General features: G+C 42.6%; 1 protein-coding gene across 1 annotated transcript; it reads left to right on the plus strand.

The window, feature by feature from the left end:
* The first annotated feature begins 1,456 nt into the window (after positions 1 to 1,456).
* rnf114 (ring finger protein 114) lies at positions 1,457 to 8,430 on the plus strand. The gene is made up of 6 exons (XM_037773306.1): positions 1,457 to 1,659; positions 2,842 to 2,992; positions 3,457 to 3,563; positions 5,026 to 5,140; positions 6,289 to 6,396; positions 6,506 to 8,430. Exons 1-6 carry the CDS (start codon positions 1,523 to 1,525, stop codon positions 6,569 to 6,571), a joined length of 684 nt encoding a protein of 227 aa, XP_037629234.1. The 5' UTR covers positions 1,457 to 1,522; the 3' UTR covers positions 6,572 to 8,430.
* Positions 8,431 to 17,973: the final 9,543 nt, after the last annotated feature.

A 17,973-nucleotide genomic window follows, 5' to 3' on the forward strand; every position in this document is an offset into this window, starting at 1 on the left:
ATACCCGTAATATTTGTAAAATAGGATAACTACGCCAAATATCTGCTTTCCTCCTTGAACTCTCTGCTAGTGCACCTCTCAGCTGCTCTGCTGCACGTGCACTTTCTGGGGCCAAATGGATTTGGCCCAAGGAAGGCGGGTCTAATAAGCAGTACAGCCAATCACTGATTAAAGATATATGATTACAAGCATGAATGACATACAATTCATCCAATCAGCGCCGTAAAAAAGACTTCCGGGAGGGCCAAACTGATTTGGCCCATGGTGTGCGCGCACACGTTCACGTGTGTCTCTCTCTGTTCTCGTCAGGGCTCATGTCAGTTCTCGCGTGATCTTGTCTTCTCGTCTCTCGCTTCTCTCCACTTCTCTTCTCTCACAGCCCATTTTAACGGCATGACAATGGAACAGCCAAGCACTAGTAGCGCTTTTTGATACCTTTTTTTGCATTGAATCGTACTAGGATGTTTGTTGAAATTGATTGGCCCTACCCAAAAAAAAATCCACCAGCCGCCACTGGCGCACACTACACACTGCAGAAGAATTAGTAGCTCTGAGATTATCTAGTGAATGTACAGTGGAAATTTGTGCAGAAATAAATGCTTTTGTTGACTTAACGGCCACAGGTGTTGCTGTTAAAGCTGCAGTGCGTAGAAATCCGGAAAACGCAAAATCCTGCATCCCCTCGAGTTGCTCTCTCCTCTCTCTCCTCTCTCCGCTCTCCCCTCTCTGTCCGAAGCCCCTGCCCCCACACGAGAACGGGCATATGCACGCGCTTCATACGTGCTCGCTACATCTGAGGAGGCTACCGCAGCGAGCTACACATTACCTTCTAACGACATCAACAGTTTGGACTGTCTTTTTGAAAGTCTGTCTTTCTTTTTTTGGGTTGTTTTGAGATGTAGGCAGTTGCTGCCAATGCTGGAATAGCAAGCTTTTCAGTAGGTTGTTCCGCCATTGACCGAGTCTTTCACTATCTACAGAGACCAGACGTGAACGCGCATCTCCTTTTGTGGAACAGCCAATAGGAACGCTCTCTCTGAAATGCCCTGTGATTGGTCAAAGTCTGCCGTCACGGGCAAGATTTTCTAAAGCCTGTAAACAGAGCCATGAGGAGGTGCAGAGGTGTAGTTTTCTCTCAGATCACTTGAATTACAATATGCTGAAAGGTTATTATGGAATTTTTGCCAAATTATGCCAAAATATTGTTGCCTACTGCCACTTTAACAAGCATTTCTGAAAGTTACAAATAGTCCCTTTAATGTTCTTTTGCACTTTGTCGCAATGATCTTGAATGTTTATGTAAAGCACAAATTTGAATTGCCCTGTTGCTGAAATGTGCTATACAAATAAAGCTGCCTTGCCTTGCCTATTATTATCATTATTATTATTATTATTATTATCATCATGTGTTGTACGTGCAGCGTTAGCCCCGCCCCCCCCCGCGCTTAAAAAAAGCACCAGGACCTGATGACGTCGTCACAGGAACCGTCGGAGGGGGACTGTCTCTCAGCGAAGAAAAGAAATGGCGATGCTCGGAGGGTTTAGTGCAGCACAGCACAAGAAAAACGTCTCCGATGGGAGCAGCGACGTGTCGGAGTTCGTCTGTCCAGTGTGTCTCGAAATCTTCGACAGTCCCGTAACAACACAATGCGGCCATACGTGAGTATTTCTCCTCTTTATGTCTCCTCGTCCTCCCTTCAACCCACCTCTCCACCAGCAGATGCAATGGTTGGAGGTAACAACAATGAGAGCAACGGCTTGTTTTGAAACGTGTCGCGCCACCAGAGTCGCAACACATCGACTATATGTGTGTCTGTGTTTGTTGTGACCCTGTAATTGTATTTTGCTCACTTGTATATTTGGTTAAAAAACCATTGCCCCAGCTTGCTAAATCAGTTTCAGTTTTGTTTACATCAAAGAGGCGGCCTCACCTGGGAGTTGTAGTTCAGACAGCTATTGCTTGGACGCATCAGACCACTTTAAAGGACTACAAGTCCCTGCGCCCTCTTGAGGTGGGGACTTTCCATCAGATTTTACAGGAAGCTCTTGTTAGCAAATGACAGCATCTTGTTTCTGTGTTTTTTAAAGGAAGACTATGGAGCAGGATGACTTGTAAACAGCTTCAATTCAATTCAGTCTTTATTTCAGACACACAGGAGGATCCATAGCAATAAAAGAAACAAAAAACATACAAGATAAGACCACAGCAGTTCATCTTCAATTCATATGTAGGCTAGTGTTTTCTGAGCCTGGATGAGTATCGATTGCAGCTCCTGCTCGGGCTGGTTAAATCCTCTATGATGCTGTTCTCTGACTCATCCAAGCGACAAATGAAATTATACATCAAATGTCTTAAAAGTGCCTCACATGTAGGAATACCAGAGGACACAAACCGTTGACTGGCACTATGCCATCTGGGAACCCGAATGAACAACCTCATTGCATCATTGTAAGCCACTATGAGCCTTTGTATACTACTTTTCTTGTAGCTCAACCAAAGATGAGCTGTGTACAAAGGCGTGCAGAAAGCTCTAAATAATTAACATTTTACATTTACAGAACACATACTGAACTTACGAAGCGGCATATTCGCCTGAGCATATAGTTTACAGCACTGTCGACAGATATCTCTGTCATCATTCCAATCATCAGTGAGAAAAAGGCCAAGGTGTTTTATTTCCTTGCATGTCGTGAGAGGAATATCGCACAAATGAAACACAGGAAGAACTAATTTCTTCTGGTCACTAGAGGCCAAATTAAAAATGATCACAGTTTTACAGTGTCTTTGTTTGCCTTACCTTGTGTTCATCATTACATTTCTTCACCCCCATCTCTTGTCAGGTTCTGCCAGAGTTGTTTGCAGGAGTGTTTGCGTCCACAGAAGCCTGTTTGTGCTGTATGTCGGGCCGGGCTGGGCCACTGGACTAAAGCTGCTGAGCTTGAGGCCGTTATCCAGTCATCGGTGGCTGCTTGTAAGGGATGTGGAGCACAGGTATGTTTTATTATGACAAAAGCTAACATCTGAGAGGAGAGGAAAACATGCACATTCTCAAAATTGTTTGTGGTGCTGGGAGTAGATCCCAGCACCACAAACACCCCCTCCAATATGTTCTCTTCATCAGGACATTAATGTCCTGATGAAGGTCCTTGTTGACTGAAACGTTGACTAATAAAGCAGAGAAAAGTGTGTGCGGGAGCAGGTAATTTTTTTGAAAAAGCTAACATCCGAACCACCTTTGCTGGTTTGTTGTGAATTGGATTTGAAAACATTGCAAGGGTTCAGACAGATAACTATAGTATCATATCATAACTAAACATGCACAAATGTGATACCGAGTCTAAAGTTCAGCATTCATATTGAGACAGTAGCAGAGTTGAAATTGCAAACATTTGAGAACTAATTATGTCATTTTGGTTGTGCACTCTCAGTTACTGGTGTGTTTTCTCACTATCCAGGTCGGCCTTTCTCAAATGAGAAGCCACACGGCTGCCTGCTCAAAATACCAGGAGTACATTGAGGAGGGTGTGAGGACCACTGCCCAGAGCCAGCCTGCCATCATCAGGTGAAATAGAGAGCAATAATAAATCACTCACTCATTCACTATTACCTTCATAATAAACACTCAATAGTCTACAGTGAGCAGTAAGGAGAGATTTTGTACTGTCACTGAGAGGTGTTGCATAGCTGCAACACATCTATCAAAGATGAAGCAATTTTATTGGATAACTGAATACCTTAAAGGAAAATTGTGTATTTTACAACATAGGTCTTACAGTTCTAGTTGTATCTAGAATATGGATAGGAAAGCGTTGTTCTCACTACCATCACACTGAGAATGTGGACACTTTACAATCCAGTTTGATGTGGACAAGGAAACACATCCCATAAACCGGTTTTTTGAACAACAACAACAACTTGGTATGTTCCGTTTAAACCATCTGCAAGACATGTGATTAGGGTTGATTTGCCGGTATTGTCGGCATATCCCACATACCTTTTTGTAAACAAAACAATCAACCTGCAGGGTGAACCCATAAGAAAGTAGCTTAGCCTGATAATCAGACTGAATTGCTGAATTTTGTTTTCACTTCATCGATGAAAGAATCAGATGGGTTTCCATTGGAGTACGCACACTTGCATGTTCGGTGATGGGGGATGAATTCCTTGATTATTACAATTAGCTGTCGTTAAATTGGTCAAAACTACATCAGTGAGACCCAGGTTGTCAGAAGTGGAATTGCTTTATATATTGTGACAATAATGTTACATTTTTGATGACTATTTGTGCTTTCTGGAGATAATTACAAACAAGAAAAGTTTGAGAAACAGTAATTTGTAATGTGGATATGAAGACTTACCAGATAGTGGACAGTTGGAACAGGATTAATTAAGAAAACGGTATTCAGTGTTTCCCCTAGGATAGAGTTGTAGCAGCTGAGGGGATTTTCAGGACATGGAATACAGCTTTTGCCTGACGCGCATATGCTGGGAGGATGTGCTTGATCAATACACTCACGCGCCGGCTATTATGTTTGCATTGGCCCCGCTAACGGAAATCAAATGCCCGCCCACATATTTATGTCTGCTGCCGAGTATGCTCGCGCATAGTGAGGCCTGCCTCCAGGAAGAAGAAAACAATCGGTGCATGTGGTGAACCTACTATCTTTGTATCAAGATGGATCTTCTGAATGTTGTTTATTTCACAGATATATGTTCCTGTATCAAATGATTGAGTTTTTCTGTAACGTTACTGTGCGATACTCGCATGAAGTTGCAGGACTGTCTCCCCTTTGGCGAATGATAATCCTGAATCCATAACGCTGCTGCTTGCTTATAGGGGAAACACTGGTATAAGCCAGCCTTTTAAAACCAGAAAAAGACAAGTAGTATTTTAGCTAAAATCTCCGATGATGTCTTTTCTCACATCATGATATCAATATTATATTGATAGCAAAGAGAACAAAGCTCTTCTCTATGTTCAAATACAAATCTGTAGTTTTATTGTTTCTGTTTCTCTTCCACAGTCCAGTACCAAATCGCTTCACATTCACCTGCCCATACTGCAACTGCCAGAACCTTGATCAGGACGGCCTGGTTGAACATTGCACTTCCCAGCATGCTCGTGATGCACGACAAGTGGTAGGAAATCCACACTACACTGTGACTCCAAGAGTCGCTCTTTTAAAAAAAATAAGGTTCCACACATTGATCCAAATCTAATCCGGCCCCTACACCGTCCCACACTGTGACTGAGTGAACTCTGTTTGTAGTCACACCCACAGCTGGATGAAGCACTCTTCTTTAAAGGGATCGTTAAGGTGTTTTGAAGTGGAGTTGTATAAGGTACTTATCCATAGTCAGTGTAGTACTTACATTAGATGACGGATGATGTCACCAGCATCGAGAAACAGACAGAGTGGACGGGGGCCGGCAGCAAAACGTATTTTAGCCATCTAAAAGAATCAATATCCGTTTTAGTGTATGCTATATTTAGAACATTTTCTGACGGGGAACTGAACTGAAAAGAGCATAGATAACTTTCGCTTTCAGTTCAGTTCCCCCGTTGGATAGGGCTGTCTGCTGGCAAGATAAAGCGGTGAAAATATTTGCTGCTGGCCCCGTCCACAGCAGGACAGTGTCTGCTATCCATTTAAGGTTTGGAGTATAAATACTGTGGTACGCTTCACAACCGACTTCCCTCTCTCCGGGGGAAACGGGAACCGTCGTAACTTTTCGTAACAATGGTTTTGTATCAGCATCTTTCGGAAGCTGCAATCTACGCCTATAGAGAAAAATAAAACTCCCAAGTTTCTTTGGTGGCATATCTTTTTTTTTTTTTGTAAACATCTTATTTGAACTCTGATGTTTATGAGCTGCTTGGTTTTTTGCAACAATCAAATGAACATGTCTACCGTTTTTCGGCTAAACTAGACAAGGGTATATTTGGTACATTTACTTTAAGTTGTTAACGTCTGTATAACAATATTTAATGTCAATCTTAGTTTGAGCAGTTTACTAGTAAATGTTTTTTACATGGAGTTGCACGAAACTACATTTGTACGGAGCGTATTCAATGACGAACATGAAACGGCTTTGCATGTGGCCAGTAAGATCAGCTGGTTAAGTCAGCGTCTATGTAGACTGTCCAATGGCTGACCGTCGGCTTGGTGTGTTGGCCATTAGGGAGCGGATGTAGGGGCCGGATTGGAATTGGGCCATTGTTTGGATTTAGCTAGGGTTAATTTGTTCACAGATGCATTAATACTTTGACTTTGTATTTTGTCCAGGTGTGTCCCATCTGTGCCTCAATGCCTTGGGGGGACCCTAACTACAGGAGTGCTGACTTTTTCCAGCACCTCAAGATCAGACACACATTCTCCTATGACACCTTTGTTGTAAGTTGAGGCCATAAACACTACCTGGAGTTTCTTCTCTGTGATGTTAATGATCAGTTAAGTGATTGGTTCGGTTTTCCTTCTCTCTTTACGCCCGTGTCTTTTGCAGGACTACTCCACAGATGAGCACACAATGATCCAGGAGGCTTTACAGCGCTCCCTTTTGGACAACTGAGGTGTGAAGAACAATCCACCAGAGGAGGCAATCCAGTGAAAGTGAAGGGGAGATGGTGATGTGATGTCTTAAGAAGACAGAAAACAACACACTGTAACATCATTCATCTATCATGAGGATGGTGGTACTGTATTACTATGGGTAATCCATTTCACAGGGAAATTGGTATTGTTATTATGGATCTATAGGTTTATTATTCAGAAAATAAATCACGCAATATGGTTAAAACAAGCATATTGTACTGTCTGATTTAGGAGTGCTACTGTGTTTCTGGTGTGATAAACTCTTATCTCCCCCCCAGTTGAGTCTGTAGACTTGATAGTTTGTTGAATATCTACTAAACTATGTTTGTTCAAGCTGTTTGTTCATTGATGACACGGTGTCATATAGCCAAAAACTTCCAAAGTTGTAATTCAATTTCCCTGTCGTCAATACTTGATGTTATGAAAGGGTTCGACCACTAGGTGGCTAACTATTGCCAGCAAACGACAGACTTCACTCAGTGAGGTGGTCAAGTAATGTTAACAATAATATATAATAATCTACTCAAGAGTGACTCTGCATGTTTAACCCTCAAAAGAGGAGAGGGTTTTTTTTTGTTTTTGAGTTTATTAGCAGATGGAAGCTCTGTCTTTTTTTATGCTGTTTCTGGGTGAAGTGTGTTTGTGTGAGAGAGTGTATGTTCCTTCTGTTTTCAGAGATCTACTGGAAAGAATAAATAATAAGAGGGTCAAACAAAGCCAGAGGTTGGCTGTTTGCTTTATTGTAAAGTTTCTCCCTTATGTCTTTGTGCCTGCTGGTAGATCTTGTTTCTGACTTCCAAAACTCATAGGGCTAATAGTTCAACCAGTGAACCAAAAGATGCAAATAGGAGACCATCAGTGTGTCATAATCGGTCAGTTCTGTGATTTTTTTTCATTTCTGGTGAGGTTTTTATTTGCATGTTTATGGCCAGAGGAGGGCAGTAGAGTTCCACCGCTATCTGGCCGTCCATGACAGCCCAGTGGCCCTCGCCAGCCTCGTGGCTCCATCGCAAGACATAATTCAACACAGACTTCATTCTATAAATGTGCTTTCCTCAATGTGTTGTTCTCCAGGCTTAGGTTTTTATATGCAGCATACAAAAATGTCACTGATCTTTAGAGGTTTTAGTGGGATACATATTTGTTATAGTTTTAACTGAGTAACCATAACTTCTCTTTTAGACAGTTCATGATGTGACATGGTTTAAGATTTTAAATGTAACTTACTGTAGTGTGTTCTTTTCATGCCCAGTGTCTTTGGATGCTTCATCAACAAAAAAACTCCAGTTTGTGTTGCTGGCTTTCATAGATCTTAACATCACTGCCAACAGTTCTGAAAAAAAAAATGAACATAGTTATTATTTGTATGCCTCCAAAACTGACAGCATGTGAAGTAACAAGAAAATTCAGTTTGCTTGATTTTTGCTGGATGTTCTTCTTCTTAAAATGTGGATTGTGTCTATCTTATTTTACACAAGTGTTGTTTTCCAATGACTTGTAATTGTCACAAATACAGCCATATACAGTAGTGCAAATCTCCACACACAGTTGCTTTTGTCTTCTACCGACAGGTAAATAAAACACCCAGATCAAGTAGCTCTAGATCAGAACCTTAATGCCTTTTCACGTATAGTCTTTTGGTGCCACTTATCCCTAAATGTTCGTTTTTCTCTCCAGTAAAAATGTGTAATAATTTTGTATGTGTTTCTCATGTATAATGACCTTTTTTCTTTTTTTCTTTCTTTCTCAATATATCTCTCATTCTCTTTTGTCAGCCCTACTGTTCAGGGGTGCTAAATCCTGATAAATTAAAGCTCTTTAATTATTTAAACCCTGGCCCCAGAAATCAGGCGCAGTGATTTATACCTGTGTGTATGAGATGTGTGGGGGGAAGAAACAACACTCGCTGCTTTGATGGATGACCACAGTGCGTGTGTGTGTGTGTGTGTGTGTGTGTGTGTGTGTGTGTGTGTGAGAGAGAGAGAGCAGTTAAAAGGGAAGTAATGTGCAGGGTGCATCAATCGAAACTCTGGATTTGCTCAGTTGTCATAATCAGGCACCTTTCTACAAACCTTTGTTCATGTGTTAGAGATCAGGGCAGTGCTATATCACACCAACAATGCTATTGCAATGTGTTTTTGCATGTACTTGTATCAGTGCTAAGTTTATGATGAAACTTAGGCCCTTCGGTGTACATTGTCCACAGGGAGAGAAAACCCTCTCATCTCTTTTCTTTCCTTTGTGTGTAATTACTGTAGCTAAATGATATTACAGTTTCTCACCTAGCTCTATGGAGAATCTCACCCAGCAAACTTCTTGATGTAGTCCCCCCTTTCTTCTCTTTATTCCCCTCCTCCCCTCCCCTCCCAGATCAGGTTTTTTGCTCCTGGCAGATAGAGGAGAGATGTTAGCTGTGAGAGAACTAACGAGATACTCGAGTGCTTCTGGGCAGGAAGGAAGTCGAGCCGAAAAACATGGCAGAGCGAAGTCTTTCTTGTCTTGTTTGGTGGCGGAGTTAAAAAAAGGGAGAGGGGGGCCAAGGTGGGGAATAGGAAAAGGAAGAAAGAGAGGGGAAAAAGGGAAGAGAAGTGAACACATTGAATAAAAATTTCATAAAGTTCAGCGCGTGGTTTCTTTGATGCGAGCAATACATAGTGTGTGCAGTCTGCAGGCTCTGTGGAGGCAGCAATTAATGCTACATGTGCCCACAGGCACACCGAGAGAGGACGGTGGCTTGTTTTAGAAGTGTGTCGCACCATCACTCTACCCTAGACACCCTTTCACTAGCCTTTTGTTTTCTTTCAATGTATTGTAAAGCTCCTTTTCCACCTACTGTAAGCCTCTTGGAATTCAGCATCCCTGAACTTGTAGGTTTATACCCCTCGGTAGCTGTCTAAACTGGTTATCGGCAAAACTCCGAACAGTCACAGGTAAACGCACCATCAGTTCAGTCAATATTTTAACAATATTGTTGAAATTGCACAATTTTGAGTCTTGAGTCAAGGCCCGGCATAACCCACATCACCCCTAAGACTCACCTCTGTCTGTCTGCTTGATTGTTTGCAGCAGCAGTCTTAAAACATTTTGTTTTAGACCCGGTGTTGCACCAAAATCTGTGACCGCAGAGAGCCAGCAACACATGAGGTCACAATTTCTAGGCACCATTTCCAGGCATTTGAGGAGTTCCTATCACATTATTTTTAATATCACAGGTTCACTCTCTTTCGTTTTTCTCAGATGATGAATTGTACACCACTTTTTTCTCTCTGATCAAACATTTAGGCAGAATACACGGTGTGATGGGTGTGAAAGAGCCTAAACCAGGAAGACAACCATCTTTTTCAACCGGTGTTACACCAAAATATGTGACCACAGAGAGCCAGCAACACATAAGGTCACCATTTCTGACGGCTGTCGTCAGAAAATGTGACCCCACTGTATCTGTATAATAAATGAGGCAAATATATGACAGAAAACAAAACTAAATTGTTAAAAAACAAATGTATTTTTACAAGATATATTCACAAAACTCTAAAAGAAAAGTAAAAGATAGGTACAGTGGGGTCACAGACAGCTGTCAGAAATGGTGACCTTATGTGTTGCTGGCTCTCTGAGGTCACAGATTTTGGTGTAACACCGGTTCAAAAATATGGTTTTCTTCCTGGTTTAGGCTCTTTCACTCCCATCACACCGTGCATTCTGCCTTAATGTTTGATCAGAGAGAAAGAAGTGGTGTACAATCCACCACCTGGTGCTTTTAGTGGAAGAAAAAAAACGAAAGAGAGTGAGCGTGTGATATTAAAAATAATGTAATACACAGAAAGGGTGACAAGAGATAGGAACTCCTCAAATGCCTGGAAAGTTCTCTCTCTTGGTCTCTATATCTCTCTCTAGTTTTGCTGAGGCAGGTATCTGTGATGAGGTGCGGGGCGTGCGAGAGGAGCACTGGGAGTTTGTTCACCGTAAAATTCCTCAAAGTCAGGAGAAACAGGAAGAGCGGGAATCCTGCCACCCGGGCGCTGCAGCTCGGGCAGGCCGGTCCTCTCGAATGTTTGAACAGAAAGTGCCAGTGGGCTTCCCCGACATCAATACTGGTTCTACACCAACTCCTCTTCCGCTTTTAAACTCTTTAACAACCGACCCCCTACCGCAGCCACACATACACTTCTTGTGTTGTTAGCCTGAGAGCAACGAGGCTTAACTTTGATTTAATAATGCCTGCAACCTGCTTGGCCCTGTATCAGCTAAGTGAAACTTGCACATCTGTGTTCATCTATTTTTGTCCCCTCTAAAACATCATGCCAGATGTACTCAAAACTGCAGTTTATCTTTACTCCTGTCTCTAAAAGCATACTGTGTACTTTGTTACATAAAAATCAATGCAATATATTGGAGAAGAATCATTATTTGATCTGTTTTGCGTAAATCCAAGCAAAGGACTTTGAATTCCTGTTGAAAATACTGTATATGACTAGTTGAAATGCTGCAAAAAGTGAAAAAAAGCCTCCTCACACTAGTTTTAGGAGTCCCTCTAAAAGCTTGGAAAGTTCTCAGAATCACTGTTTCTGCAGAAATATTCTCCTGGAAGTGAAAATGAATATGAAACACATTGGCATAACTATCAGGAGAATTGCTAATCCTTGCTTCCTCATTTATTTATTTATTTGAAATCCGCACAGCCCACTGTACTAATATTTGAAAGTTAAGCCCTCTAAGGTGTAAAAGAAGGAAGGGGGGCAACGTCCCTGGTGTATGTGTGTGTGTGTGTGTGCTCATACACTGTGTGTGTTCGCTGTGTCACAATGGAAACAGCAGGCCAAGTGAGGCGAGTGGATCTAAATTTGACTCCCCCTCTCTGTACCCCTGTAGACCAACTAAGATGTGTGTGTGGAAGAGAGCGAGGCCCAAGGCTATTATTCTCCCATTAATTTTTCCATTTGAAATCAAACCTCAGCGGGCGTGCATGAGGGAATCAGAGGAGGGGGAGAGGACTGGAGTGGGGATAACCTTATCAGGGTGGGGGGGGGGGGACAAATGTTGGTTGTAGCAGCGTTAATGTCCAATAGGGGAGGCAATTTCACTTCCAAAGGAATCCTCATTATTTGTCAGACTCTCCATCCTCTTCCTGGTCCAGCCTGCCCAGGGGGAAATCTGCCTGCCATTAAGACATTGTTTTTGTTTTATAGCTATACGCAGTTATGAGAACGGATGAAAAAAGTCATTCATGATCTGCTTTGACTGGTTGGAGAAGCCCTGGTGTTTTTTATCTGCCCATCTAAATCTATACAGTCCTGTAAATCTTCTCATTTTACCCATCTCTTCCACTTTCCGCTGCGAAAACTTTCAGTACTTACAGAACCATCTTACATCTTTATATTCCTACAATAGAGAAGACCTGTTAACCTCATTCCTCAACCCTTCCTACCCACACAAACACTCACCTACTCTTCCTCACACTTCCTCTTCGAGTCTCCTTCAATTCCAATCACCACTCTCCACCCTGTTTCCTCCCCACCCCCAAAGTCTTTCTTTGAAAAAGCGCCAGTGCTTGCTAATCTGTCAATCAGATGTTGTCCTGTTGTGGCGATGATGGGGGTCCGTGACGGTGGGCCGTACACCTCCAGCAGCTCGGAGCGGCTCGATGATTAACCAGGCAGGTAGTGAGTTAAACTGCTGACAGCAGAAACACACTGACAGCTGATTTGGAAGACAATGGTCCCCGCTCCCTCTACTTAACTTGTCACGGCAGTCAAAGCACCTTCTCCATTAACTTCTGACACATCTGGAAAGATGGAGGGAAACACTCAGTTACTGCATTGCACTAATAGATGTTTGGCATATGCACAAATACTTATAAACATCCAAACAGATCTATTGCAAGATTGCAAAACAAAAGTTATCAACAAGTCATTAGTTGTAAATATAAAGTGCACGAAAAAAGTTCTGATTTACGGCATCAGTGTTTCATTAGAGGTCCAACAGAGCTTGAAAGTGAATAACAGTATAATGGCATTATTTAAGTACTGCCAGTTGTTATTGTGGTTGTGATATAACTGCGACTGACTCATGGTAAACACCGTGAGATCCTTCAACTGTATCCAAAAGTAAAAGCCATACAGCTCGGTGTCAGAGCTACAGCAGCGCGCAACAACGAAACCCAACGTCACATCCTTGTCTCTCAGATTAATAGTCCAACACTTCCCAATTATTAACCGCCCCTGCAGTGTACCATTCATATTCAAAGCTATTTACCTCCCTTCACTTCCTGTGCTTTGTGTCTTGTGTCTTTACAGGAGGGAATGGACGACGCAGGCAGATCTGTCAATCAAGCAGCAGCCCCCCAACCACCAGTGGCTGCCCATAGACACCCATCCATACACCTCCATCGGCTCCGGTCCTTCCTCAGCTCAATGAGTAACTAACCTGCAGGTATTGAATCAAACTGCTGACAAGCACGTGGAGGGGAGGCGTGGGGAGATGGGGGCTGTGTAGGTGGATGGATAGAGAGATGAAGAAAGGGAAGGGGAGGATGGAAATGACAATAGCATCATTTTATAGCCCACCTTGGTGACGTAACCTTTAACTTTGCAAAGAAAGATGGGTTTCTTCCCTGTCCGTCCAGCTTTAACGTTTTTCCTCCCTCCCCCTCCTCCAAATTTCTCCTTCTCACTCTCTAAGTGGCATCCTTTGATGGGCTGTCCCTCTCTCTCATCTTGTCTTCTTAGACAGATGAGTGCTGTCAGCGCTGCCATCACTGCCCAGCTAAACATTAATGACTCTCTCGCCTGACAAGTGTTGGCGGGGCAGAGGAGAGGTGAAAGGGGGACGCCTCTGGACAAAACCAGGGATGAAAAGGAGAAGTGATGGCTTTATCTGCTTGACAGATTCTCCTTTGTCTCTCTGAACTTGCGTATATGTATGTGTGCCATCAGCAGATTCTTGGCTCGACGTGATGGTTTTATTGCCCTGTTTTTCCTCCCCTCTGAGGAGATGAACCTCTTTGTATTCCCATTGCCCCTCATCCTTCCTGCTGGCATTTCTGACATTCCTTCAAGTATCTGTGCATGTGTGTGTGTGTGTGTGTGCAGGCTTGTGTGTTTATCAGTGCTGCTACTTATTTGTATATCCACGTGTGTTTCCTTCATATTATCGTCATGCATCCCGCGTTTCTTGGAAAGAGAGCATCCTGGACTTTGATGTTGGCAACAGTGATGGCGGTGACGGCAGGTCACAGGGAAGAGTTCTCCCAGAGGGAGTGAGAAGAGAAGAGGATAGAGAGGAGGGGAAGCTGGATGAAGGGAAAGGTCTCTGCTGGTGGAAGAGTCTGTGGGTCAGTTTAGATGTTAAGAATACACAACATTAAACCTGCAGTAGGCAGAAATGTTTTGGCATCATTGGGCAAAAAGCTCCATAATAACCTTTCAGCATATTGTAATTCAAGTGTTCTGAGAGAAAACTAGACTTCTGCACCTCCTCAAGGCTCAGTTTTTAGGCTTTAAAAAATCTATCCTGTGACGGAAGACTTTGGCCAATCACAGGTCATTTCAGTGAGAGGGTGTTCCTATTGAGTGTTCCTATTGGCTGTACTCCGGCTGGTGGGCGGTGCTTGGTATTTCTTCAACTGATCTCAAAATGCCTGCCAGGTCACAAAACTTCTCATTTTACAGCTAGACTGTACGCTACAAGATGTCTCTGAAAACATTTGAGGCAAGAAATAGGCAGTAGCAGAATATTGATTCATCTTTGATCAGCGCTGCCTAGTTTGACCGTTTGATCGGAGTTTGCGAGCGATTGACAGCTGCTCAGAGATGGCAGTCTTGCCTTCTGGAATATTTCTTTCTTCTGTTATTGCTCCATGGTTCTTCTCCATTGCTCCTTCCTACAGTGGTCTCGTTTTCCATGCTGGTTTCTTCTCTCCATGTTGTCACTCAGGCCTATGGCCTCTTTCCCCTCATCTCTCTTTTGAATTATTAACTCTCCAGCTCAGGGGAGTGAATGGGTACTGCTGAGTAGACACAGCACAGATCCGGCTTCACACTGCCCACAATTCGGAAGTCCGTCCATTTAAGGGGATTACGTTGCTGGTCCCATCAACCCCCCACCACATGCATACTCTCACACACACATATAAACTTGTGCTGAACCTCTCATCATTATGAACAGCTGATAGTTGGACAGTGAGATAAACAGACAAGTGGTTCAGCATTCCTTTACTGTAGAGCTGCAGGCCTCCTGCGGTGAAGCCGCCCACTCTCCTGGCTTACTTCTCCCCAGGCGGCCTCTATCTCCTCTGGGTTCCCGGAGCAATGATTAACCCCGGTTCTGATCAATGCTTCTGCTGACTCTGATACATCACTGGAGCCTTGCAGCTGCCATGTAAAGGAAGCGTCAACTCTGCGCAGCTCGTGACAGAGCATACCCACTCCATCACTTACACCAGGGCACGCACACACACATGCACACACACAAGGGTGGTCAAAATAACAGAAACACCTGACAATACCATGCAATCCAGTGTAATAGTCCTGCTATAAATACTACTGCTGTAAAGCTTTTGATTGTGGGGTTGTACTGGACTTTAATACATATTCAAGTGTTCCTGATATTTTGTCCACCCTCTGCATATGTGTAATATATCTTATCCATATTATCTATTCATTTCAAAATTGAGGAAATGTATTGGACAAGTAGTACTAAAGGATATTTTCTGTGTGTAAGCAGTTCTCGTAGAGGGACATAAAGAGATGTAAAGAGACTGAGATAAACATAGACACAGAAGAACAAAATAAAAGGAGGAACGAAGAGAAAGATTGGCATCGCTCATCACCCAGTGGTGCTTTACCTCGACAGCAGGGGGAAGCCCTGATTTCCTGAAGATGACAGGAAGCACAATGGCAGAGTGTTTTGTCAGCACATCCTCCTCACAGAGCCAGGTTAATGATTCTGTAGCCACAGCTGAGCGGGAGAGAGGGATGAGCGGAGGGAGGAACAGAGAGGAGAAAAACAGGTGGAGGGGGCTGGCATTCAGCTAGGCCGTCATTACTGCTGCATTAGGAGTGATGGTGTGTTTTTGTCATTTTAATTACCTTTAATCTGATCTCTTCATACGCGGGCCGTTCGTTAATGAGGCAGAACAAAAACTACGTGTCAGACATGTTTAGCTCGCATCCACACTATCAGTCATACAGCTAACATGGCACAGTAGTTACTGCGAGGAAAACCCTCAACTTCAATGAGAGTCCGTCATCTCGGTGGGAAAATATAAAAGATAAAATAACTTGGCGGGGAACAACATTGTTCTTTTTCTAGTTTAATAAAATATCAATTTTTCAGTGTTGCGAGTCCATTGGAGGCAAAAAATGAAAGCAAGGCAATTAAATTTAATATGAAAGTTTAGCGTTAATTATATGGTGATGCATAGAATTTTGGTGAGGAAAAACTGGCATGGCCATTTCCAAAGGAGTCCCCTGACCTCTGACCTCTAGATATGTGAATGAAAATAGGTTCTATGGGTACCCACGAGTATCCCCTTTACAGACATGCCCACTTTATGATAATCACATGCAGTTTGGGGCAAGTCATAGTCAAGTCAGCACACTGACACTCTGACAGCTGTTGTTGCCTGTTGGGCTTGAGTTTGCCATGTTATGATTTGAGCATATTTTCTATGCTAAATGCAGTACCTGTGAGGGTTTCTGGACAATATTTGTCATTGTTTTGTGTTGTTAATTGATTTACAATAACAAATATGCACACACATTTGCATAAAGCAACATATTTCCCCACTCCCATGTTGATAAGAGTATTAAGTACTTGACAAATCTCACTTCAAGGTACATTTTGCGATTAATTTGCGATTAAATATTTGAATTGAGTGACAGCCCTACTGATTATGTGTTATTATACTGCATGTGAAAAAAAGTAACTGTATTTATATTTGACATTTCCATTACTAAATTTCTGTATCTTTATTGATATTTATGTATTTCTGTTATTACTTTCTTTTATTTAATGCCTTTCTTTCTTGTTGAATTCTATAATTTAATTTTTTTTATCTTTATATTTACTTATCTCGTTAACTTTTCAGATAATGACAATGCCTCTCCCTTGAGCTTTTAAACCTGAATGATTTTAATTTTAAGAGAAATTGGAAATACTAGAAATATCAGTATAAACTACTGTCGAAGTACAGAGAGAGAGAGAGGGGAGGGGGGGGGAGAAGGTCTGGGAGTGCCCTCCTCCATTCGTCTCCATACCAGGACTCGGTTAAACTATTAACCGACTGCTGCTTAACAATATTGCTGACTGGTGTGTGGAAACAGGAGGGATCAAAGTTATCATGTAGAGGAGAAAGGCGCCTTTCACTGGGCCCATACAGCCTGTCCACTCCATCTTACCAGCCCATTGAGAGCCGCTACCCAGAGCACCACTCAAGACACTCCCATCCTCCCACTCCTCACCTCCCTCATTCTACTCTCATTTTTTATTCCTCATCCTTTATTTTAACACTTCCTCTTCCTACGCACTCATCACTCCTTCGTGTACATAATATTAAATAATTATTTATTTCCTTCCTTCACTTCTGTCCATCCATCTCTCCATCTGTCACCTGGCGAAGTAATCACATCCACATTTGATAAGGCTGGTTAGGTGGGTCATAAAAAGTTTATGCTTGTGATGCCGGAGTCTCATTTATTATCCCTACTAATGTAGCAGTACAGGGAGTGGGAGGAGGACGAAGACGAGGGGGGAGACAGAAAGAGTGCGAGAGGTTGAGAGAGAGAGAGGCCACCACATTAAGGGATCATTACTCCTCTATAGGCTCTGTCCCTAGCTTTCAGCGCTAGATAAGTCCTCTTTATGCTTTATGGCCTAGATGAAGCCGGTGCTCTCTGTATTTAAGTGTTCCACAGCCACTAAGAGTTCAAGATGCTTATGGCACAGGAGGTAGTTACTGTTCTCCAACCACAGAACTATTGGCTTAAGCCCTAATGCGTGTTGCTATTTCCCCTGCATTTACTTCACCAGTAAATGTGAAAATGTGCTGGCCTTTAGTTGACATTGTGTAGAGTTTATCCAACACAACTTTCTACTAATCTAAACTTGTACTCAGAACACCACAATAAACATTTGGTATGAGTGGTTAATCACGGATTCTCAACAGTGAACAGCAGCGTTATGTGCTGACCGGCTTTCATGGCAAACTGCATACCGTTGATTTCTAAAGATTAGTAAATGTTTCTGTGTAGACACTACAATGTTTCACACAATGCATTTCAAGGATACATGTGAAAACAGCTCTATTTCCTAGAAGTCTGGTGATATTCAGTATTTTTCTTATTGGCAACAAATCCATAACCTGAGAGAGCGCCAGATGGT

The sequence above is a fragment of the Sebastes umbrosus genome, chromosome 6, assembly GCF_015220745.1.
Source record: "Sebastes umbrosus isolate fSebUmb1 chromosome 6, fSebUmb1.pri, whole genome shotgun sequence".
NCBI lineage: Eukaryota > Metazoa > Chordata > Actinopteri > Perciformes > Sebastidae > Sebastes > Sebastes umbrosus.

Excerpts from the sequence above, each read along its gene's own strand:
- rnf114 (XM_037773306.1), top strand. The coding sequence starts at position 1,523 with ATGGCGATGCTCGGAGGGTTTAGTGCAGCACAGCACAAGAAAAACGTC. Across the intron at positions 5,141-6,288 it reads CTCGTGATGCACGACAAGTG|GTGTGTCCCATCTGTGCCTC; the intron begins GTAGGAAATCCA and ends TATTTTGTCCAG. Across the intron at positions 6,397-6,505 it reads TCTCCTATGACACCTTTGTT|GACTACTCCACAGATGAGCA; the intron begins GTAAGTTGAGGC and ends TGTCTTTTGCAG.